Genomic DNA, 24,652 nt, shown 5'->3' on the forward strand with positions numbered 1-24,652 from the left:
CATTTAAAAATATATTCAGAAATTACTATTAAAGATCGAAAATTGGAAAAATAACCGGATCTGGTGATGTGACTAGTTCTATAGTATTCGCATTGCCATATCACCTCAAGCAGCAATCAGGATAGTGGTTAGGTACCTCGCTATACAAGTGCGCGGTCGTGAGATTGATTCCTTCTTAGCCCCGACTGATTTCCGCAGTAAGCGGCACATAGGTGCTCCCGTCATCAAGCCTGGTAAGGTATCTCAAAAAACAGTAACAATAGCACGTCTCACCTCAAGGATGCCCTAAATGGGCGCCCATGATCACGCAGGTACACATGCACCAGTAACTTTTGGCCTCTTTATTTTTTACTTTTGAAAATATTATAAATAAATGTATTACAAAAAATAATTTACTTACTTCTTTAAAAAACGTCACGAATTTTTAACAGTGTAAAAAAAGGTGTAATTTATAAATGATGTTGGTAGCATTCCAAAAAAATCATGACATTAAGAAATGTGCATGTGTTCCAAAATAATGTACGCGACATTTTAGAAAAATGGTATAGAACGTAAAACAAATATTGATGTAATTAAAAATGTTTTGTACTATTAAAATAGTATGTTACACTTTAAAAATATGTTTCTGAAGTTTTTAAAAGTATTTATACAATGCAAAAAATGTTCATGTATTTAAAACTACGTTTGTGAAAATTAGAAGTGTTTGTACAATGTAAAAAATCTCCTCATAGCTTATAAAGTGTTTTGTATCATTCAATAAAAGGTTTCAACGTGTATTTGTGAAAACAATTAACATGTATTAAAAAAGAATTCAAAAACATGTATTTAAAACAATCAGGCATTTAAAAATTGTTAAACGTTTGTAAAAATACTTTAGATGTATAACAAAATTTTACAATCTGTACGATGAAACAGACATCAAAATGTTAGTCATTTATTTAGAAAATGTTAAACGTGTATAAAAACATTTTTCTAATTTATAAAAAAAATGTATAATGTGTATGAAAATTTTAGACATGTGTTAAGGAAATGAAAAAACAAAGAAAACCGAAGAGACTGACAAAAAAATCAAGAAACACGAAGAAAAATAGTAAAAAAAGGGAAATAAAGTAAAACCATTAGAAATAGAAATACAAAGAAAACTGATGCAAACAATGATTGATAAAAAAAAGCCATTGAAAAAAACTCGCGTCTGCAGCTACAGTGCTAGACCGGCCCGGTAGCACCGCGCCAGAGGCGAGCCGGAGCTCTGCCTCGCATTAGGCGATAAACAGCTCTTGGCATGCATAGCGGGCCGCACACAGCCCGCTCCAACACCCAACGGGACGGACGCTGCGACCTGCGAGAGGAGAAATGCCAGACAAGACTGCGGCTAGAGACCGGGCGCCGATCGCCGGCTGGATTCCCGCAGATGAAGGTTGTCTCTCCTGCGACCGCGAGGAAATAAGCTGGGAATGTGTTTCCCGATTGCCGCCGACGACGACGACGATGCCCCTCCGTAGTTGGTACGCTCCTCAAGACTCAGCTTCGAACGAATGCCAGCGGGAAACACTCGGCGGCAGATCAGAGTCACACTGCTCGCGACCAGTTCTCTTCCCGTCGTTAACCCTGTGTAACTACGACCTGGTAAGCTCAGCTCAGTTCTCTTCCGGTCGTTAACCCTGTGTAACTACGACCTGGTAATACTAGATGCTCTGCCGCTCCGTATTCTCCGTTGCCCAAATATTCAGCTTCAGCAGCATGCAGCAGAGGCTCTGAATCAGTCATCGTAATTCTGCGCCAGTCCAAGCTGCAGCAAGCCAGCAAAGGTAACCATTAGTGGAACTTGCAAGCCCCAAGAGAAGCACAGGCCAAGGCAGGCGCGGCGTGGCCGCCACCACTGCCTCAATATCAACGTCGCGGCAACGCGCCAAGGGCGCCACGCCCACCTGCGAAACCAAGGCGCGGCCAGCGGGAACATCGCCTCCAAAGCTTCTGGACGCAGGACAAAACACCTCGCGTTTGGCGGCCTGGGATGCGTCCACCGGCGCATCGCGTACTCAGAAATTTTCTTGTTTGCGGGCATCATATAAGGAATCAAGCGGGGCGAAGGGGAAGCCGCAAGCCCACCGCAGCAAAGATGCAGCAGCCGCAGCAGCAGCACAGGACGGCCATGCGGAGGGACGGCGAGAGGGACCACCGGAGGGCGGCGGCGGACGAGACGGCGCATCGGAGGGCGGCCGAGGCGCCTCCACGCCGCACGGAGAGGGCGGCCGAGGTGCTGCCCGCCGCCCACAGGACCGAGAGGGCGGGCGAGACGGCGGCCACCGCCCGGAGAGCGGCGGAGATGCCCGCCCGCCGGACGGAGAGGAAGAAGAGCCTGGAGAGCCTCCTGGACGCCGCGGACGTGCGGGGGAAGCGCGGCGGCCCCGTGCCGGCCGTCGGCGAGAAGATCACCACCTTCCCCGGCCAGGGGCTCGAGTTCAAGAACCTCTCCTACAGCGTCATCAAGAAGCAGAAGAAGGACGGGGTCAAGATCAAGAAGGAGGTGTACCTGCTCAACGACATTTCCGGGCAAGCGCTCCGCGGCCAGGTCACCGCCATCCTCGGCCCCAGCGGCGCCGGCAAGTCCACTTTCCTCGACGCCATTGCCGGGAGGATCGCCAAGGGGAGCCTCGAAGGGTCTGTCAGCATCGACGGACGACCCGTAAGATTTTTTAACACTCGACTCGATGGTTATGTTGCATTTTCATTACAAGAAGAGACAAAAAGAACAAACGGTGGAGTTTCTTATGCTCTGAACTGAAACTTGATCAGGTCACCACGAGCTACATGAAGCAGATTTCCTCTTACGTGATGCAAGACGATCAGCTGTTTCCCATGCTTACGGTGCTGGAGACGCTCACGTTTGCAGCTGAGGTCAGGCTCCCGCCATCCCTCTCAAGGGCTGAGAAGCTCAAGAGGGTGTGGGAACTCATTGAGCAGCTTGGTCTGCAGGTAACCCCTAATTCTCCCTACTCAAGCATCCCTAAATGAGTCAACCAATAATAATGGTTCAATTTATGCACTGCTTTGCCACATTCTGAACCTTAAATTGATCACATAAGCATCTCTAGCGACAATACTAGTTCAGAACTCTCATGTTTCCTAATTTATTGTTTGACTAGCAAGGAGTGCGTGCGTTGCTACGAACCACAATAAAATTTGTTCAATTATGGCTCAAAGTTTGTTAAGTAATTCCAAAATCATGTTAGATTGTAATCCTGCGCAAATATGCGATGCAACTGTCCAATAGTAGCTACGAATCGCAACCGAACTTCAGAAGCTTAGTGGGCACAGTAATAATCCAATAATATCTGGTCCACCGGAACTACATGAAAAATAGTTCCTGAGAAAATTATTCAGATTTTTGACAAGCATACCCTTGCCGAATGACAGACAACCGCTCACACATACATTGGGGATGAAGGGGTGCGAGGGGTCTCTGGCGGGGAACGCCGCAGAGTGTCGATCGGCACAGACATCATCCATAAGCCATCTCTCTTGTTTCTCGACGAACCAACCTCCGGCCTCGACTCCACTAGTGCACACAGTGTGGTGGAGAAAGTGAAGGATATCGCAAGAGGAGGAAGCATTGTGCTCATGACTATCCATCAACCATCTTTCAGGATCCAGATGCTTCTCGACAGAATTGTCATCCTTGCAAGGTAGTATTCCATTTTTATTCAATCTGGTGCTCTCAGGCCTGTTAATAACTTCCCATTGTGGCTGTTAATGGTTACATTGCATTCCAGTCGTATTGCACTATGCTATATACTCTTCTAACTGGTTCAATTATTTCATCCAGAGGACGACTGATCTATCTAGGCAACCCAACCACACTTCCCACATACCTTGCTGGATTCGGCCGGCCAGTACCTGAGGGAGAGAACAGCATGGAGTATCTACTGGATGTCATCAAGGAGTACGATGAATCGACACTGGGACTTGAGCCTTTGGTTGCATACCAGAGGGATGGCAGCAAACCCACTGAAGCTGCAAAGACTCCGGTGCCGAGAACACCGAGGACACCATACCAGAAGTCAGTCCAGTTCAGGCAAATGCAACTCAAAAGCAACCAGTTTTCACTTGCAAGCGCAACGCCTCATGCTAACCCCTTCTCAAACTTTGAGTCCTACAATATTGATGACGAGGAGGGTGATTTCGACAATTCTCTTGAGAGAAAAATACAGACACCGATGCATCCTGCAAACTCGGGCTACCACCCAAGATTAGCTTCACAGTTCTACAAAGATTTCTCAGTCTGGGTTTACAATGGTGTCGCAGGGACGCCGCAGCGCAGGCCAACTTGGACTCCAGCTCGAACACCGGCAAGGACCCCAATGTCAAGCTACCAGCGAAGCCGTGTGAATACGCCGCACAGGTCAATTCCTCCGTCTCCCCAAGAACCAGTGTTCAAGCCAGAAGAGCCAGACTATGAGGAGCAGGGGCTTGACATTGAGCCACTAGATGCACCAGAGGACGGGCCCAAGTTCGCCAATCCTTGGCTCAGGGAGGTGGCTGTACTTTCATGGCGTACCGCACTGAATGTCGTGCGCACACCGGAGTTGTTCCTCTCTCGTGAGATTGTGCTCACCGTCATGGCGCTCATCCTCTCGACGCTGTTCCATCGCCTCAGCGGTTCCGATTTCCTGACCATCAACCGCATCCTCAACTTCTACATCTTTGCAGTCTGCCTCGTCTTCTTCTCCTCGAATGATGCAGTGCCAACATTCATCCAGGAACGCTTCATCTTCATCCGCGAGAGGTCACACAATGCATACCGTGCTTCGACCTACGTGATCTCCTCCCTCATTGTCTACCTTCCCTTCTTCGCCATCCAGGGCTTCACCTTTGCGGTGATCACAAAGTTCATGCTCCACCTGAATAGCAGCTTGCTCTACTTCTGGATCGTCCTCTTTGCGTCGCTCATCACAACAAATGCCTATGTGATGCTGGTGAGCGCGCTTGTTCCGAGCTACATCACTGGCTACGCCGTCGTGATTGCAACGACGGCGCTCTTCTTCCTCACCTGCGGGTTCTTCCTGAAGCGGAACAAGATCCCGATTTACTGGAGATGGCTTCACTACATCTCCGCAATCAAGTACCCGTTTGAGGCGTTGCTCGTCAACGAGTTCAAAGGCGGCCATTGCTACACCGGCACAAAAAATCAGCTGTCACCAGGACCTCTGGGAGAAATCAAGTTGAGTGGCCTCCATGATCAACTGAACCCAAACATCACAACATGTCCCCTGATAGGCCAGGATGTGCTCACCTCCATGGACATCACAATGGACAGCATCTGGGTTGATGTTGCAATCCTCCTTGCCTGGGGTGTGCTCTATCGGCTCTTCTTCTATGTGGTCCTCAGATTCTACTCCAAGAATGAGAGGAAGTAAATAGCTCTCCAGCAAAGGCATACCAAATATGTATCCCATATCTCTTTGTGTGCATTTGTGATCTTTCTCATTCTCTTTTGGCAGAATGCATTTGTTATCTCCTTTCAGCACATTGCTACCAGCTTTAATCGATGTAATGGAAAGTTTGCCTTCAAAAGCATCAAGCGAAAGCCAACATCATTCTTTCTTATTTTGACTAGTTCAGGTAGATGTGCCCCAGAGGCTGCACCGTGCAGCATTTTGTTGTAGGTCGCCATGCAATCATGCAGGAAGTCATACTGTGATGTGCTCTTACATATAAGAACCATAGAATATGTAACTGGCACACATTTTACAATGAATAACTTACAAAACAAAGGTGTGGAATATTGTTATCAAATGTTGTATTTATTTCTCCGTTAGGTTTACAAAAGCTACTGCATCAATTATCAATGGACACGGACAAGCAAACTATGATGGCATCAACAGCAAATCAGATTCACACAAGTAGTCTACAATATGAGAAATACTTTTCAGAGATCGAATGAGGAATGTTGAAGCTATTAGATTTTGTGAATTAAAAACACATAACAACATAGGTAGAACAAGGTACAGACTCACAGTACTACTAACAAGAAATATAGTTCATTTTAGACAGAAAGCTAAAAGAATCCTGCAAAAGCAACTTTAGTTTTGTAGGTAAACTTTCAACATGTAGATTGCTAGAGTAACTTTCCATGGAACATCAAAATACATACTCTCTCGGGTGTATGTGCATGCACCACGACCACTACTAAAGCACATAAATTAATACTATATGAAAATACAGAGACAGCCAGAATTTCCACACATGTAGGTCAATTTTTATTCATAACCACTCATTTATTGAGTTGAGTCCATATGAGTACAACATAGGAGTAACATGATACAGCTCACTGTTTACGAGAGCCATGCTCCGCAATTTTTCTCTCAAGGCCGGTCTTGTCAGCCCCGACAACCTTATCAATCTCTTTGCCATTTATCACACAGGAGAATGTTGGAACACTTGAGACATTCCAGCGATGGGCAATATTGCCTTGTTGATCAATGTCCAGCTTAAGGAATACGACATTTCGGTGCTGTTCAGATAAGCTTTTGTAAACAGGGCCCATAAAACGACATGGTCCACACCATGTTGCAGTAAAATACAGAATCACAAGCTTCGACAGTTTTGACGCGGCTGTAAATATTTCTTCCAGTTGATTAGATGAGTGGATAGTGATCACATCACCTGATAGAACATCACAAAATAATATGTGCGTCAGACATATTAAATCCAGCATCAGCAACAATATATCACTTCACTTTGAAGAGGAAATGTTATCAGAACACAGAAAGCAAGCAAAAAATATTGTGTGTACTTCCTTCGAATGTTTGTATATACTCCCTCCGTTCTTAAATATAAGTCTTTTTAGAGATTTCAATAAGAACTACGTACGGATGTATATAGACATATTTTAGAGTGTAGATTCACTCATTTTGCTTCGTATGTAGTCCATATTTGAATCTATAAAAAGACTTATATTTAGGAACGGAGGGAGTATAAGTCTGTATGGAGATAATCTAACAAATTATATACGAAACTTACCAGGCTTTAGAATAGCAGAAGCAGCAGACACCTGTGTAACACAATGTATATGAAAACATTAGTATACAGAAGTTGCTTGAGGTATCAAGACAGTCACAACAATACCAAACATGGTTTGAGTATTTGTAAAGACCTTCCTACTAATTACTCCCTCCGTTTCTAAATATAAGCCTATTTAGAGATTTCAATATGGACTATATACGGATGTATATAGACATATTTTAGAGTGTAGATTCACTCATTATGCTCCGTATGTGGTCCATATTGGAATGTCTAAAAAGACTTATATTTAGGAACAGAGGGAGTAAACGAGTTTCAGTCTTAATGATAACACTCGGAAACACAAAGGATTTGTAGAGACCTTCCTACTTCTATCAACCATTCGGAAAGATGATTACCTCCTCAGCATGCCTACGCTGTCTTTCCAAGTCAGCTTTTTTCATGTCCCTCTCTTTACGCAGGCGTTCATACTTTTTCTTGTGCTCCTCAATTTTGTGTACATTGGGTTCAACCTGTACATGGGAATGCATGTCTGAGACACAGCTTTACTTCAAGCGGAAATGATCAGTGTCCTCCCTACTCTCCTTTTTTTCCATGGTAGGCTATGTTAACAGGAGTGCGGCGATTTGGAGCTCAGGGAATGCATTGAAACGTGAGGCTTTTGCGTTTTCTCGAGAGAAAAAAAAGGCTCCATGATCCCAGAAATTAAAAAAAATCAAAAATCATATCAAAAGTTTTGAAAAAATCCTAAAATAATTCCACATGTATGTATATATATATATATATAGAGAGAGAGAGAGAGAGAGAGATGTAATATGCAGTGTAAAATTCCATTAATAACTACTTTTGTGAGCTACATAAAAAAATGTGGATTTGTAAAAGAAACAGAGTATGTGATGTTTGCTATCTTCAACAAATTTTAACACCTCAATATTTATTTTCGAATTTCTCGAAAGTCCAGGATCACTAAGCCCGGGGTCCAAAGGGCATTTTGGATGTTAATGGTTAATATCTTACCTTCTTAAGCTCTGAGCTGATCTCTTCATCAAAATCCAATTTTGCTGCCAAGTGTAGGTCATGAGCAGCATCTTCCCACTTCCCAAGCATAGCTTTTGCCATCCCTCGTGATTTATATCCTTTAGCAGAATCTGGATTTATCTGAGCAAGTACACATTACACAGGAACTTGATTGTGAGCATATCTATGGACAGCAATGGGATTTATTATCCATGAGGCATCCAAACCTGTAATGCTGCCTCCGCATCAAGAATCGCTGCATTTGGTTTCTTCATCTTCACAAAAACACCAGCTGCATAAAGTGCATCAAAGATAAGAGCGCCATACAAAGTCAAGATCAAATTGAAGGATTACATATAGTAACTCTTGATACCCCTGGCTGCATAGAGGATAGCTGAAGTGGGGTTCAGCAAGATGGCCTCCGTCAGGTGCTCGACTGCTTCGTCCAGTTTACCTAATACACAAATCCACATTTATTCAAATATTCAAATAGGAGGAGAACTTTCAGTATCTAGTTTCACCAAACTACAAAAGCTCACATCCATTCTCTTATATTGCATATGCAAAGATTAATTGCCTCACATCCCTGTGACAATAATTAAACCTTACCTTCTGAAAGCGCATCAACACCCTTCTTTTTGTAGAGCTGTGCCTTGTCGCGCATTTCTTCAGAGACTTCAACCGATGGATCTCCCATCTGTAACAGATAAGGGAAAAGCACAACATCAATTTTCCACACCACCAGCACAGAACATATGGTTGATGGTTCTATCAAAAACAAACGACTTTTCACCCAAATCCTGACCTTCTGCAGAGGATCATCGTCTGGCTCAACAACTTCCCCTTCCAATTCAATGTCCGACTCCATGATTTCATCCTCGAAGCTGTTCTCTCCCACCTTCGCCATGCCTTCTGATGCCTTCTGCAAAAAACAAAATTCACTAAAGTTCAACTAATCTGTAAAGTTTTTGTTTGAATAACTTGCACAAAACCAACTACTAGGACTAACTGCATCCAACATAAAGAACCAATAAAGATAATCTTGCACATCAATGACGCCCAAATCATCAACAATATGGTGTCAGCGGTACACAATGAAGATACCAAGAAAGATTACCGGAAACCTAGCTCCAAGGCTGAGAACAGGACCAAGAAGCATGTCAAGCACAACAGAACCAATAAACTTCATCGGAAAAAAAGGGAGAGGGGGACCGGGGGTACTAAAGGCTTTGTCGAAGTCCATAACAAAATGGTTTCTTCGATACTTCCTCTCACTTTGGTGGCAACAGGATAAGCAAAGAATCCGAGCGAGCGAGATCACTTGATGAGGTTTCCACAAAGAAGAAGAGGGAGGGATGGTGGAGGAGACTAGGTTTGGAGAGGCAACGAGCGATGAGAAACTGCAGCTGGGCCACCACCGCATCGTCCAGACCATCGTCCCATGGAGATGTAGATTAGATGTATCTTTTGTGCTCATTATTTTTATCTGCCAGATCGGCCATGGGTATTTATGTAGGGATTGTCTTGTGCATAAGTCTTATTCAGAGAAACTGTATACTTCCATATACTCCCTCCGTTCCTAAATATAAGTCTGTTTAGAGATTCCACTACAAACTACATACGGATGTATATGGACATATTTTAGAGTGTAGATTCACTCATTTTGCTCCGCATGTAGTACATAGTGGAATCTCTAAAAAGACTAATATTTAGAAACGGAGGGAGTAATATTTTGTGAAATACTTCCATCATAAAACCATGTCGAAATCGATTCTCGCAATACATGTGTAGATGATGTGCAAAATTTGCATGATCACCCAAATACCATAGGCTGCGATATTTTCCACGCATAAGAGGGGTGACGTTGACAACGTGGGAGATTGTTACAATTCAATTTGAGCTGAGAGGATTTCCGCGTATAATTAGGTTTGCATATTTGTACATGATTATGCTTTTAACATCGATGACAGAATTACCAACCACGGAGTTTGTAGCTTTGGTGCAAGTGATAGTTTATAGTTGCGTTTATATGAACAGTGGTTGCTTCTCATGCAAGAGGAGCTTGGAACTGAATTGGGCAACAGAACCATGACAGAATTTCAGGAAGGGCAGCGCGCAACTCACTCAACCATGGGAGAATCAATACTCTATAAACTAAAATCGCCGCACCGAATCCACAACCAGGAGAACCTAGTACCCAGATTTTTGCAATCTACCAGATGCTACAGCCACAGGCAGAATGAACTACTTCATCGGCCCGCAATAAACGCTAGAGAATTTTACCAGCGCACGTTCGCAACGAAATTCAGATACGACGCACATGTTATGAAGCTGAATCAGCAACGGGGGTGCCCAAATCTGAGCACGGCCAAATCAAACATCACGAAGGCTCGCAACTAGGTCGGAGCACATGTATATACTGCTCAAAATTGCACACCGTGGATGGGGAAATTCTAGGGTAAGTACCAGCGCAGATCGAGGAGGAGGCAAGGCGCTGACCTTGTCTTGACGAGGAGCCGATGCCGCCGCACGGAGCAGGTCCTCGCGGTCGAGAGGGCCGGTGTTCCTCGTTGGAGCCCTGACGGCCGCCGTGTCCTAGCTTGGACTTGGTAGAACGACCGAGGTAGACTCGCCCTAGCCGCCGGCCGTTCTTAGTCGGAGCTGTCGGGTCTGTCTCGCGGTCACGGCCGTTCGGTGCAACAACCGTGCAAGTTCTTTACTCGCCAACACTAGTTGTGGGCCTTTCCTTTTTTTTAGGTTAATTTGTGGGCCCTTTAGTAGCAAGTGCTAGTTGTGGCCCGTTTAGACAGAACCCATGCATCCACGGTTGGCCCGAAGCCCGTGCCTGAAAAGTTAAATAAGAAGGGTGAGTTTTTCTCAAAAAAGAAGGGTGAGTTTTTCTCAAAAGAAAAAATAAGGGTGAGTAAAAATTGTACGCCCTCCGTTCCTAAATATTTGTCTTTCTAAAAATTTCAACAAGTGACTACATATGAAGAAAAATGAGTGAATCTACACTCTAAAATAAGTCTATATACATCCGTATGTGGTAGTCCAACTATCTAGGAACAAAGGGAGTATTTATCTTTTTAGAGATTTCAACAAATGAATACATACAGAGCAAAATGAGTAAATCTAAACTCTAAAATATGTTTATATACATCCATATGTATTAGTCCATTTGAAATCTCTAAAAAGACAAATATTTAGGAACGGAGAGAGTACATTGCAACATGAAAACATTGACAATGTGCAGAGGAATTTGCCGAGATTTGTCTAAAAAGGCTCCAAACATGAAATTCAACATATACAATCAACGAAACTACAAACTAATCACTCGAATGAAATCAAATTGTCGACCTGCATCTTTTTCGTGTACAGCTTATCTCGAATCGAAGCACCGCTGTGTAGATTAAAAGGGACTAAGCGAAGAAGTAAGAGGTTGATGAGAACATAACCAAGTACAACCAGCTACACCCATGGACCATGTGTCATCTAGTTTGCATGGCAAGAGCCATCCACGTGCGCTTCATTGCATCGCTCGGGCCTGACTCGTTGAAAATGCTCGATTCGAGCATTTCTCCTCAATTAGGCCCGGAGATGCTTTAAACATCGCAGGAGGCGAGATTTTGATGCAAAGCACACAAGCAAATAAACTAAAACTACATTCCATGGGTCTAATTGAACCTCATGCGGGCTACCAAATGCGTCAATGGCGTTCAGAAAAGACTGAAGTCATGGAGCGCTGAGATTCATAAAATCATAACCGATGCCTAACTACCAAGGATATGTCATCTACTCTAGAAAGGATACTCTTTTCTTGCGAGGACACTAAAAGGATAAACTTTTTTTGTGTGAGAGGCTAAAAGGATAATCTATCTTAGTAAGATACATTGAATATCAAAAAATGAGATCTAATCCTCGCTGGACTAGAGGTATGATCACTCCAATCATCATCTAAGGCATGCCTTATTCTTAGGTATCTTAATATTTTGTCACCTAAACTCACCTAAACCCAATTTCTTTTGACGTTGCACTCTGTCCTTAGATGGGAGTATAGTTTTAAAAATGGTGCAAGCGCAGTAAGTACCACACTAAAAGCAGCGCAATACACATGTCTATAATAGAAATAATAGAATCTTTAAGACACATCCAAATTAACAGTCTATGAGAAGATGGACGGTAGATAACCAATTGCCCGGGTCCATTTAACTCATTTCCTTTCTGTACTCGACACATGGGGGCATGGATTTTTGTCTCCTGATGGACAGTAAAATCTGGGGGGGGGAAATAAGAGACAAGAATGAATTTTTTTAGCAACAAACATGTTTGGACGTTCCACTACGTGAATTTTCATGAAGAGAACACATTGACAACACTATGATAGAAAAAAAAAACTGTACTCCAAAAGGCTATCATTAAAAGCAATTTTTACCCAGCTCACCGGCCTGAATTCCATTGTTTCACAAAAATTTACACGTAGATAGAACACCAAGCAATCTTTATTGCCAAAATAGTTTATTGCTTTTTTAACCTTTCTACTTTTTTTACTGTTTATGGCGGGTGCATCTGAGCTGGGGAGTAAATTAGCACCGAGACTGAGAGTACCTATATTCTCACACTTACCCGCGACGAGTGAGAATCTTTAAAAGTGCTCGACCAAAAAAGGAACTGCACGTTAAAAGGGCCATTTTCTCAACCTGTGAGCTCAGCTGGGAAAATATCAAGAAACCCAAAGCAATAACCACTAGTACAAGCAATTTGGGGGCATCTTTCTTGGAATTCCCAACAAAATGTAGTACGTACTGTACGGCCAAAGTAAGCCCATGAAGCTTTCAGTGTTCATCTGGAGAGGTTGAAGAAATAAAACAACCAACGGAGAATAAAATAAAAGGAAAGGAAAGGAAAAGAAAGAACATACGTACAGTACATCCATTCATTGCGTTGCGGGGTACCATCTGGCATCCACAGTTTCAAGCAAAACCGCCTAAATTAAAGTATCCCCGTAGTGGCTGGCCCAGGGTGGTTATCTGAAGCCAGATCTGAACTAGACAGCTCTACAATTAGATACAGATATTCACACAGCGCTGTAGTGCACAAATGTTTCAATGGCTCTTGTATTGTATCCCGCGGCCTGTAGAAGTTGGTAAAAACAGAAGAAGAACAAGAACAGCACACAGCTCTGCGACCCATGGTGGAAATTTGTAAGCCTATAATTTTCATACTGCTAAATCAACATGTTTCTTTCTTCTGCAATACAATGGGCGCGGGGGCAAAGCAAAAAAATAACAATCAAGAGTCTGCAAGCGACAGCTCCCTTGTTAGTTAGGTGGGGTGTTGCACCAGCTAGGCCAGCATTACAGGTTGCGAGCTAACCAAAACAAAACACATCATAAACAAGAATAACAACATCATCAATAACATATATCATGCTGCCTGCCTTTTCCCAATATCCCTTCCCTCCTCCTGCCTGCCTGCCTGCCTGCCTGGCTGGATGCAAAATCTTCTTATTGCGGTTTTGCATCAGCCATCGTGGTTGAATCTATGGACAACCGGAAGATCATATCGGATCAGATGTGTAATTTTGTACTCGGGGACTCCCCGCTAAAGCTGATGTTCCTGGGCCGGCCTAGGCGCAGCGACTCTTCATGGTTGCTTGAGAAGGCGATCTCTGTGCACGATGAGGACTTGCTGTTGTTGTCGTTGGCGCTTCCGACCGTGTCGCTGCTCTCCATCGGGCTCTTGGCTGATGGATATGGCGCCGTAGTCGTCACCCTGCAAAACAAGCACGAAGACATGATGAATATCAGCCTATGATCACAAATACAGGCTATGGTATGTAGCTTAGTTCACTGGTAAATGTTCTGCAACACTCGGATAGTGAAGACTGAATTCTAAGGTTGTAGTACCTTTCTTTCCTTTTCTCCAAGAATCGGGCAAGGGATGCCTTCCGAGCTTGAGGAACAGCTGAAACAAAAAATAGCAACGTCAATACAGCATCCAGCGTATCAATTCAACAGACATACTAAACATCATCAAACAGCACAAGATGCACGCGTAAGCATCCATACCTCTTGGCATAATACTTGCTGCAGTGGTGGACGCTAGTGTCGACGACGAGGGCTGACTTGTGGGAGGCACAACCAACTGGCCTGAAGATTTTGGCACTGCGGAATCGGTGTTGGAGCTAGATGTGCTCTTGGGGAGACATGCAGCTTGAGACATGATGGACATCGGTTTGGAAATGGCTGGCAAAGGAGGTGAAACACGCTGTGGTATCTGAGCTAGCATCTGCTTTGCAGGTGAAGCCTCAGGGGCGGCGAGTTTAGCCGGAGTGAAAAAGGTTGCATCTGGGCTGCGAGTAACAGTAGTGGGTGCAGTTGGAAGAGATCCTCTGCTAGCCAAGAACATAAGCTCCTGAGCCTGTAATGAACGGGAACAATTATTCAGCTTAGCCAACAAACCTAAACGACATGAAAATGCATTACCAATAAGAAGAAATTGTGCTGTACCTTTTCTGCTGAGACGTTGTTGAATACATTGACAGAACCAGCATAGAAGATGGTTAATTGCGCTGTCTTTGGCTTCGGCGTGTCCCTTTATTACAAATAAGTTAAGTTATATTTCAGTCTAAAGTTGGGATTTACAGAGAATCAAACAGGGCAAATTATCTACCTTGATTTATAGACACCAACAGTCGAAGCAGCCACCGCATTGTTCATCACGAAAGGCGGTTGTTTGAATGGGCTACCAGCAGCAACACCGTTCGGGAGGTTAGGCGAACTCTGAACCCTGAACATGGGATTGTTGGGATTGAACGGCGACGACATTGGAATCACTCTAGCACCATTAGGAGCATGCTGGTGCTGCTGCGGAGGCTGCCCGCCGTAAGCCGCACGCGCGGCGGCGGCGTACTGCACGCTGCCGTGGCTCTCAGCACCAAACGATCTCTGCACAACCATAACGAGCACACAACAATTAGCAAAACTGGCAGGCAGACATGAACCGTGCGTGCATAAATCGAGAGCAGCAGCAGCTCCAGCTACCTGTGGCGTCAGGACGCGGGAGGCCTGCTGCTTGGGGTAGGCGAGCTCGCCCTGCTGCTCCTCCCTCGGCGCCGACCTGAAGGACATGACCGCCGGCGCGGCCCCGGCCCTGCCAGCGAAGGACCAATCCATGGGCGGCACTCCTCCTCCCCCAAAGTAAGCTGCGGATTGCACACACAGACAGAGAGACAATTCTGAGTTAGGCTCGGACGACGGCGTACATATAGGAGGGCGGACGCGCACGGATCCGTTAAACATCCCCATCCCAGCAGCGAGGCGGAGGCTAATCGGAATCAGCAAAGCCACATGCGCGGCCACCGGAAAGATTTGGCGTGTCCCTCCATCCCTGGAACCAGAACCGTCGCTTCCCCGAGGCGCCATCCGCGGCGAGGGAGCCGCCGAAAGGAATTCGGCAGCCCATACCTAACGCGCTCGCCTTTCCCGAAAACAAGAGAAGAAGATGGGGAGCGGAGGGAACTGACAGAAAGGCGAGAACGAATTGAGCCCGCCCGGCACCGCCAGCAGGTGAATCAGGCGGCCAGACACGGCGCCGTGGCGGTGGCGCGACGGTGAGAGGAGAAAACAAAATAGAAGAGAGAGAGAGAGAGAGAGAGAGAGAGAGAGAGAGAGAGAGACTACCGGCGGGCGAGGGGCACGGGCATGGCGGCCTACGCTGTCAATCCCGAGATTCGTTACGCCGAACTGGCCGAACACGCCCAAATCGAGAAAGGGGGAGGGCAGTAGCATCATACCTGACTCCTTTCTGGCGGCGTCGTCCTCGGCGGCGGCGCGCTGGCGCTGCTGCTGCTGCTGCTGCTGCTGCAGCTGCTCGTGGCCTATGGCGCCCAGGAAGTCCCTCTCCATCCAGCCGGCTAGGGAAAGGAGGCCGCGGGTTTGCCTCCGATAGACGGGGGAATAAATGGATTTCGTCTCTCACTCCCCTCCCCTGAACCTTCCTTCCTCCCTCCTCTCACCCTCTCTCACTGCCAACACCGCCACTCCTCTGTGAACGAACGAACGAACGAACGAACGATGACGGCGACGACGACGGTGCTCTCCACCTCTCTCCCAGCCTTGACCGCGCTATCTTTCCCCCCCCTGCCTCTCGTATGTATACTGCTCCAGTACCTCTAGCCAAGCCTAGCCTCTAGGCAGTGTGCGTGCGTGCGCGCGCTTGTGGTGCCGCTAATCGCTTATTTATTTTCGGCCCAGGAGGTTAGATCGGGTGCGAGATGATTGATTATTATTAAATAAATAAATAAACAAAAGTGATTAATCAAGCGAGAGGAAAGGTGTGGCGAGCACGGCGGTGGGCCACCGCGGTGAGCGGACCGGGGACGCCCTCCCATCTCGCGCGGGTCCCGCGGCCGCCTGCCCCGGCCCGGTCGCCCCCACGTGGTCGGGCACGAGCGCGTCCCGCACTGCCACTGACAGCCCGGTCAAACCCCCGCCCCCTGCCCCTGCCCCGCGCGTCGGTGAGAGCCGCCCGGCGCGGGTGGCCGCGCACAGGGCCCGTGGCGGCGGCTGCAGTGGCGACACGTGCATCCCCCGGCTGGGTCACACGAGCCGAATTACCAGGCCGTCGCTGACGCGGTGGGCCCGCGGGATTCGCTGCGCGTGGGTCGCGGGGGAAGACCACGTGCTGCGCGTCGCGGGGGGCCCGGCGCCCGAGCTCGCGGTAGACTTTTGGGTTTATGGCTGGAATAATAATAATAATAATATAATAATAATCCCGTGATGTTCCTTCTTTTGCGTGTCTGATGATTAAAAAAACTGCGTCACGGGGGGTGGAGTGGGGTGGGGCTGGCGTGCTGCGCCGGTTTTGTTTATGTCTTGTGGCCATGGCCATGTGCCATGTGCGCGCCATGTTTTTTTTTCTTCTCTATGTGGTCATCTGCTTTTTCTTTTGAGCTAATGTGGTCGTCTGCTGGACTTGTACGTACTACTCCTTGCTTAGGCTGCGGGATTTGTTTAGCGAAGTTTTATAGGTTCGGTGAGTAGATTAGAGAGATGGTGACGTTGCCTTTTCGGAAAGGAGACGGCCGTGCGTGGCCTTTCGAGGCGAGTTCGAGGGCCTTTCGTGGATTTTCAAATGAATTTGTTCTTCGTGGAGTAGCATTTTTTAGGAATCTATCGACGCAACATTCAGGTGATCTTTTTGATCAAATTTACAGCTTTTGTATGTCGGCTTAAAATGAGAGTTTTTTTGGAGTAAATATCAAATCAACATGAACCACGGACCGTGACCTATTGGATAGGAGTACTACTGGTAGTAGTACCAAATCATGGTGTGTTAACTCTTCTTGCCCCGAAATTATGGTTTCCTATTCAAACACGTCTTCTTGTCAATTCCTATGGTACCCGTAGCATCACTTGGTACACTGAGATAACTTTGTTTATCTCCCAAGTTTTTATGTGATGGACTATACTCTACTGTACTGGCACCCATGAAAAGTAAAACGATGACTAGATGGAGTACTTTCCTTAACATCATTTAGTGATACAAGCAGAGTCTTGTCAAACTTGTCCGAGACACTGTGCAAGATTCCCGTCTGCATCCCACGATTAAGTAGTAGTAGTAGTAGTACTTCGTTAAATGTTAATCTAGGGAGATAAGGTACAGGCCATGTGGAGCTACCGGCTAGCAGTATTAGCAATAGTATACTCCACGCCACTCTACTAGGAGGAGGAGCAGTTAGCATGCTGATCGACCCTGTTGATTACTTTAACAAGGTGCTCATCGGTTGCGTAGTGGAGCAGTACTTAATTACTGTACATGATGCAGGTTTGTCTCCCTACGTGGCGACGCCCGGTTGCATTAGGGCGTGATGATAGCGGCTTAGCATTTAGCGTAAGCTTTGTTAAAGAGGCTTGTCCATCCTCCCATGCAGGATGCATGTGCTTTCTTCTCTGTGCGCGCCTTTGTAGCCGCCTCCCAAGCAACATTTTAAGCCGGTCTTCTTCTTCGATCTTGACTGCCACTCTAGTTCCCAACTGTCAAGTATATGTAGCACTAATTAAACATGGAGTGATGAATCTGGTTGTTTTTGTACTGTCCTGTTTTAGGAAAAAGTGGTGCCAAAAGTAAGTTTCTTTCACAACATATGTGGCCCACGATATTATACTATTTTAAAGATATGAAATATGAATCAAGTTTTCAAAGTATTCACTTTGTTGTGAACTGGAGGGAGCGGGAGGGAGTAGTAACAATTAACCTATGGCTCACACTTTTTTGTTGTTGCGAGGAACGCGCACGGAATTTCACCGGTGTTGTTCCATCAAAACAAAGTACTAGAGTTAAATCTGGTAAACAAATTACAAAGATCTTCACCAATTTCTGTTTGGCCGCCAAATCAGCATGAGAGATGCTGCTTCTACGCTGTTTTGGAAAAAAGGTCGAACTCGTTTTGTAGGATCTCCATGGATCTCACAATTGAGGAAATTAGGCGTGGGGCTAGCTCATACTCGAGTGCATGCCATGTATTGGCTACAATTCGTCGAGCTTCTCAATAAATATAAACATGGCCACGAGCAGATAACCGAACCGAAATGAGGGCATCAAATCCGATTAGCTGGACGGAACATATATTCTATGCAAAACGCTGGGCCTAAGCTCCCATGCACACACACGCATCATGCGCCCCATGATTAAAAAGGAGGCATGCCATCCATGCACCGCCTCATCATTTGAATTTCAGCAACGATGCCATTGCCATGCGCCACATGCCACGAACCGGATTTGCGCCCACAGGTTTTGCTCCCACGGGTTCGCGATTAAACAAATTGTGCGACTTGTGGAAAGAGATGTGGCCGCCAAATTAAAATTAAATGCGGTGCAGGGGCCAGTGGGTGCAATTGACCCCGCTTAAACAACGTGCCTAGAGATCCCAAATTGCTTAGCGTGATCCAGTATTAAACTCCCACTGTGGACTTCATATAATCAACCAGTAGTTGATTTAAATCAATATGTGTGTGTGTGTTTGGTTAACCAATTAGCAAGTCCACAGTCTGTGCAATACTTTTGAGTTGTTTTTGGCTATGTGGATGCTGGAAATATCAAGGACGTGCACTTGCGAATTAGTATATCGTTGAAGATAATGCTATTGAAACTTCTGAAACGCCCCGTATTAATTTGGTTTCCAGCTGATGCGCTGTGAGATTCTTGTAGGAAATTAATCGGCTTGGAGATTGTTTTGTTTGTCTATTCGCAGGTGGGCCGTGGGCGCTGGGTACAGTGCACAAACTAGATCGGGTGGCGCATGGGTGGCCAAAACGTTGTGAACAACTCCTGGGCACACACACAAGAGTATTATACGTAGCCTCATCTGATCTTCTATAGTCCTCACATGCTCGTACTCCTGCTCCATGAGCCCAATAAGAAACTACAAATGATGGATACTTCTTGATATGTATAAAGCATATGTGTGGAACGGTCTAGCACGAACCGCCAAATTATTCCAGAAAATGACAATAACCGATTTCTATACGGAAAGGTATACAATGTACATGTCCACATCGTTTTCTTCTGGAATCAATAATGAGATCTTGAAAATTTCGAGGGGTCACACCCACATGTATGCGTGTGGGGTGCTCCACAGATGCCATGTTTATTCATGCCTCCTAGCATACGGTGTCGTTTTTTTAATGCTGGTTTTTTGGCCACATATGATGACACTTGTCGAGCTAGAGGGAGCCCATTTGAGGTCGCACACAATTCATATGTACTAGTATACCAGTTGCAGGGCAACCTAGTTGATTTCGAGCAAGCTGGCCTAGGCTCAACTCAGCTTATAATAACATTCGAGCGGGTTCAAATCGATTTTTGTGGATCTTGAATTAATTTCAAGGTAAATAAGACGATAAAAATTCTATAGCGTAAGACCATTTTACAAGCTAGATACGCCGCTACAACAACATAGGAAAACATAACATGTTGAACAAGATATTTAGCACACGACCACCTACCATACTAAGGCATAAATTTACTTCACATTTAATTAACTTTTCATGCTTGCTTGTAGATAAAATGGAAAAAAAATCATGTACTCTTAGATGATAACATAGATTATCGATTTTCATTTAATATTTAACCGAATCATGTAAAAAAATTCTGGTGCATCGAGCTATCGAGTTGAAATCGAGCGAGCTACTCTACTCTCATCTCAAGATCAACTCGTTTCCGATCAAACCATACAAACTGTTTATACTTCACTTAGTTTTTTCGAGTGAATATCAAGTCCGGCCAAAAAATGAGTTGATCTTGAACAACTCACAAGCCCCGAGCTTTACTTGCATCCCTATATATCATATCATTCCGAGAACATATCTACATTGAATGTGACTTCAGGAGATAGGCATTTGACCCTCGACTCTGCTCATGAACCCCACGATTCCATCCCTCCCACCGTCCCCGGTAGATGCCGTTGGGCGGCCCTAGTGAGTGATTGCAACGACGGGGCGCGGGGTGGGAGGTAGTCATTCTGTTTCTTGTTTCCTCTTCCCATCATGTTTTATCCCTCCCCCACATTGCTCACAATTTTTCTTAGTCGACATCCTCCCCCATCGACGCCATCGCTCGTTGGTTTCCTAGTCATCTGTGGCGGTTGGTGTTGGGGAACGTAGTAATTTCAAAAAAAATCCTACGTACACGCAAGATCATGATGATGCATAGCAACGAGAGGGGAGAGTGTTGTCTACGTACCCTCGTAGACCGGAAGCGGAAGCGTTAGCACAACGCGGTTGATGTAGTCGTATGTCTTCACGGCCCGACCGATCAAGCACCGAAACTACGACACCTCCGAGTTCTAGCACACGTTCAGCTCGATGACGATCCCCGGACTTCGATCCAGCAAAGTGTCGGGGAAGAGTTCCGTCAGCACGACGGCGTGGTGACGATCTTGATGTTCTACCGTCGCAGGGCTTCGCCTAAGCACCGCTACAATATTATCGAGGATTATGGTGGAGGGGGGCACCGCACACAGCTAAGAGAATGATCACGAAGATCAACTTGTGTGTCTAGAGGTGCCCCCCTGCCCCTGTATATAAAGGAGCAAGGGGGAAGGCCGGCCGGCCCTTGAGGCGCGCCAAGGAGGGGGGAGTCCTCATCCTAGTAGGAGTAGGACTCCCCTTTTCTAGTCCAACTAGGAAGAGGGAAGGGGGAAGGAAAGAGAGGGAGAGGGAGAGGGAAAGAGGGGCCGGCGCGCCGCCCCCTCCCCCTAAGTCAGTTCGGACTCCCCCATGGGAGGGGGCGCGCCACCTCCTGGGCTGCTCCGCCCTCTCTCTCCCCTCAGGCCCACTAGGCTAATACTTTCCCCGGGGGGTTCCGGTAACCCTTTCCGGCACACTCCCGGTTTTCTCCGAAATCACCCGAAACACTTCCGGTGTCCGAATATAGCCGTCCAATATATCGATATTTATGTCTCGACCATTTCGAGACTCCTTGTCATGTCCGTGATCATATCCGGAACTCCGAACAACCTTCGGTACATCAAAATATATAAACTCATAATGAAACTGTCATCGTGACTTTAAGCGTGCGGACCCTACGGGTTCGAGAACAATGTAGACATGACGGAGACACGTCTCCGGTCAATAACCAATAGCGGAACCTGGATGCTCGTATTGGCTCCCACATATTCTACGAAGATCTTTTATCGGTCAGACCGCATAACAACATACGTTGTTCCCTTTGTCATCGGTATGTTACTTGCCCGAGATTTGATCGTCCGTATCTCAATACCTAGTTCAATCTTGTTACCGGCAAGTCTCTTTACTCGTTCCGTAATACATCATCCCGCAACTAACTTATTAGTTGCAATGCTTGCAAGGCTTATGTGATGTGCATTACCGAGAGGGCCCAGAGATACCTCTCTGACAATCGGAGTGAAAAATCCTAATCTTGAAATACGCCAACCCAACAAGTACCTTTGGAGACACCTGTAGAGCACATTTATAATCACCCAGTTACGTTGTGACGTTTGGTAGCACACAAAGTGTTCCTCCGGTAAATGGGAGTTGCATAGTCTCATAGTCATAGGAACATGTATAAGTCATGAAGAAAGCAATAGCAACAAACTAAACGATCAAGTGCTAAGCTAACGAAATGGGTCAAGTCAATCACATCATTCTCCTAATGATGTGATCCCGTTAATCAAATGACAACTCATGTCTATGGTTAGGAGACATAACCATCTTTGATCAACGAGCTAGTCAAGTAGAGGCATACTAGTGACACTCTGTTTGTCTATGTATTCACACATGTATTATGTTTCCGGTTAATACAATTCTAGCATGAATAATAAACATTTACCATGATATAAATAAATAAATAATAACTTTATTATTGCCTCTTGGGCACATTTCCTTCAGTCTCCCACTTGCACTAAAGTCAATAATCTAGATTACACAGTAATGATTCTAACACCCATGGAGCCTTGGTGCTGATCATGTTTTGCTCGTGGAAGAGGCTTAGTCAGCGGGTCTGCAACATTCAGATCCATATGTATCTTGCAAATTTCTATGTCTCCCAGTTGGACTAAATCTCGAATGGAATTGAAGCGTCTCTTGATGTGCTTGGTTCTCTTGTGAAATCTGAATTCCTTTGCCAAGGCAATTGCACCAGTATTGTCATAAAAGATTTTCATTGGACCCGATGCACTAGGTATGACACCTAAATCGGATATGAACTCCTTCATCCAGACTCCTTCATTTGCTGCTTCCAAAGCAGCTATGTACTCTGCTTCACATGTAGATCCCGCCACGACGCTTTGTTTAGAACTGCACCAACCGACAGCTCCACTGTTCAGTAAAAACACGTATCCGGTTTGCGATTTAGAATCGTCCGGATCAGTTTCAAAGCTTGCATCAACGTAACCATTTACTATGAGCTCTTTGTCACCTCCATATATGAGAAACATATCCTTAGTCCTTTTCAGGTATTTCAGGATGTTCTTGACCGCTGTCCAGTGATCCACTCCTGGTTTACTTTGGTACCTCCCTGCTAGACTTATAGCAAGGCACACATCAGGTCTGGTACACAGCATTGCATACATGATAGAGCCTATGGCTGAAGCACAGGGAACATCTTTCATTTTCTCTCTATCTTCTGCGGTGGTCGGACATTGAGTCTTACTCAATTTCACACCTTGTAACACAGGCAAGAACCCTTTCTTTGCTTGATCCATTTTGAACTTCTTCAAAACCTTGTCAAGGTATGTGCTTTGTGAAAGTTCAATTAAGCGTCTTGATCTATCTCTATAGATCTTAATGCGCAATATGTAAGCAGCTTCACCGAGGTCTTTCATTGAAAAACTCTTATTCAAGTATCCCTTTATGCTATTCAGAAATTCTATATCATTTCCAATCAATAATATGTCATCCACATATAATATCAGAAATGCTACAGAGCTCCCACTCACTTTCTTGTAAATACAGGCTTCTCCAAAAGTCTGTACAAAACCAAATGCTTTGATCACACTATCAAAGCGTTTATTCCAACTCCAAGAGGTTTGCACCAGTCCATAAATGGATCGCTGGAGCTTGCACACTTTGTTAGCTCCCTTTGGATCGACAAAACCTTCTGGTTTGCATCATATACAACTCTTCTTCCAGAAATCTATTCAGGAATGCAGTTTTGACATCCATTTGCCAAATTTCATAATCATAAAATGCGGCAATTGCTAACATGATTCGGACAGACTTAAGCATCGCTACGGGTGAGAAGGTCTCATCGTAGTCAATCCCTTGAACTTGTCGAAAACCTTTTGCAACAAGTCGAGCTTTATAGACAGTAACATTACCGTCAGCGTCAGTCTTCTTCTTGAAGATCCATTTATTCTCAATTGCTTGCCGATCAACGGGCAACTCAACCAAAGTCCACACTTTGTTCTCATACATGGATCCCATCTCAGATTTCATGGCTTATAGCCATTTTGCGGAATCTGGGCTCACCATCGCTTCTTCATAGTTCGTAGGTTCATCATGATCTAGTAGCATGATTTCCAGAACAGGATTACCGTACCACTCTGGTGCGGATCTCACTCTGGTTGATCTACGAGGTTCGGTAGTAACTTGCTCTGAAGTTTCATGATCATTATCATTAGCTTCCTCACTAATTGGTGTAGGTGTCATAGAAACCGGTTTCTATGATGAACTACTTTCCAATAAGGGAGTAGATACAGTTACCTCATCAAGTTCTACTTTTCTCCCACTCACTTCTTTCGAGAGAAACTCCTTCTGTAGAAAAACTCCGAATTTAGCAACAAAAGTGAGTTGCGAAACTATTCCGCATTGTTTCAAATGTAGACCAAACTCGTAACTCAAATATTCTCCTCCACGATCAGATCGTAGAAACTTTATTTTCTTGTTACGATGATTTTCAGCTTCACTCTGAAATTCTTTGAACTTTTCAAATGTTTCAGACTTATGTTTCATTAAGTAGATATACCCATATCTGCTTAAATCATCTGTGAAGGTGAGAAAATAACGATATCCGCCACGAGCCTCAACATTCATTGGACCACATACATCTGTATGTATGATTTCCAACAAATCAGTTGCTCTCTCCATAG

General features: G+C 45.3%; 3 protein-coding genes across 5 annotated transcripts; 1 reads left to right on the forward strand and 2 right to left on the reverse strand.

Moving 5' to 3' along the window:
* Positions 1-1,664: 1,664 nt before the first annotated feature.
* Positions 1,665-5,574, forward strand: LOC125509297 (ABC transporter G family member STR-like). Its single transcript, XM_048674237.1, has 4 exons — positions 1,665-2,686; positions 2,797-2,976; positions 3,418-3,686; positions 3,827-5,574. The coding sequence occupies exons 1-4, from the start codon at positions 2,015-2,017 to the stop codon at positions 5,415-5,417; spliced, it is 2,712 nt and encodes a 903-aa protein (XP_048530194.1). The 5' UTR covers positions 1,665-2,014; the 3' UTR covers positions 5,418-5,574.
* A 663-nt stretch (positions 5,575-6,237) lies between these two features.
* Positions 6,238-10,756, reverse strand: LOC125509298 (TPR repeat-containing thioredoxin TDX). Of its 3 annotated transcripts, none has more exons than XM_048674238.1 (9): positions 10,540-10,756; positions 8,846-8,962; positions 8,650-8,737; positions 8,414-8,494; positions 8,268-8,332; positions 8,041-8,181; positions 7,422-7,535; positions 7,024-7,054; positions 6,238-6,666 (listed from the first exon to the last, which is right to left on the reverse strand). In XM_048674238.1, exons 2-9 carry the CDS (start codon positions 8,945-8,947, stop codon positions 6,329-6,331), a joined length of 960 nt encoding a protein of 319 aa, XP_048530195.1. In that variant the 5' UTR covers positions 8,948-8,962; positions 10,540-10,756; the 3' UTR covers positions 6,238-6,328. The 3 variants fall into 3 exon arrangements, with proteins under 3 accessions (XP_048530195.1, XP_048530196.1, XP_048530198.1); XM_048674239.1 differs by having other exon boundaries at positions 8,846-8,959; positions 10,540-10,742; XM_048674241.1 differs by having other exon boundaries at positions 10,507-10,742.
* A 2,473-nt stretch (positions 10,757-13,229) lies between these two features.
* On the reverse strand, positions 13,230-16,226 carry LOC125509299 (protein TIFY 6b-like). Its single transcript, XM_048674242.1, has 7 exons — positions 15,836-16,226; positions 15,084-15,244; positions 14,713-14,987; positions 14,550-14,634; positions 14,109-14,460; positions 13,947-14,004; positions 13,230-13,812 (listed from the first exon to the last, which is right to left on the reverse strand). Exons 1-7 carry the CDS (start codon positions 15,945-15,947, stop codon positions 13,608-13,610), a joined length of 1,248 nt encoding a protein of 415 aa, XP_048530199.1. The 5' UTR covers positions 15,948-16,226; the 3' UTR covers positions 13,230-13,607.
* Between the last annotated feature and the right edge of the window lie 8,426 nt (positions 16,227-24,652).

This window comes from Triticum urartu, chromosome 5, assembly GCF_003073215.2.
Source record: "Triticum urartu cultivar G1812 chromosome 5, Tu2.1, whole genome shotgun sequence".
NCBI classification, from domain to species: Eukaryota; Viridiplantae; Streptophyta; class Magnoliopsida; order Poales; family Poaceae; genus Triticum; species Triticum urartu.

What these genes read in the sequence shown, in the direction of transcription:
- LOC125509299 (XM_048674242.1), bottom strand. Translation starts at nt 15,947, where the DNA reads ATGGAGAGGGACTTCCTGGGCGCCATAGGCCACGAGCAGCTGCAGCAG. An exon ending in GTTGGTGTCTATAAATCAAG is followed by an intron (nt 14,635 to 14,712) that starts GTAGATAATTTG and finishes TTTGTAATAAAG; the next exon opens with GGACACGCCGAAGCCAAAGA. An exon ending in TTGGAGAAAAGGAAAGAAAG is followed by an intron (nt 13,813 to 13,946) that starts GTACTACAACCT and finishes CTTGTTTTGCAG; the next exon opens with GGTGACGACTACGGCGCCAT.
- LOC125509298 (XM_048674238.1), bottom strand. Translation starts at nt 8,947, where the DNA reads ATGGCGAAGGTGGGAGAGAACAGCTTCGAGGATGAAATCATGGAGTCG. An exon ending in ATGCGGAGGCAGCATTACAG is followed by an intron (nt 8,182 to 8,267) that starts GTTTGGATGCCT and finishes GTACTTGCTCAG; the next exon opens with ATAAATCCAGATTCTGCTAA. An exon ending in TTCTGCTATTCTAAAGCCTG is followed by an intron (nt 6,667 to 7,023) that starts GTAAGTTTCGTA and finishes ATGTTCTATCAG; the next exon opens with GTGATGTGATCACTATCCAC.
- LOC125509297 (XM_048674237.1), top strand. Translation starts at nt 2,015, where the DNA reads ATGCGTCCACCGGCGCATCGCGTACTCAGAAATTTTCTTGTTTGCGGG. An exon ending in TCAGCATCGACGGACGACCC is followed by an intron (nt 2,687 to 2,796) that starts GTAAGATTTTTT and finishes AAACTTGATCAG; the next exon opens with GTCACCACGAGCTACATGAA. An exon ending in TTGAGCAGCTTGGTCTGCAG is followed by an intron (nt 2,977 to 3,417) that starts GTAACCCCTAAT and finishes GCCGAATGACAG; the next exon opens with ACAACCGCTCACACATACAT.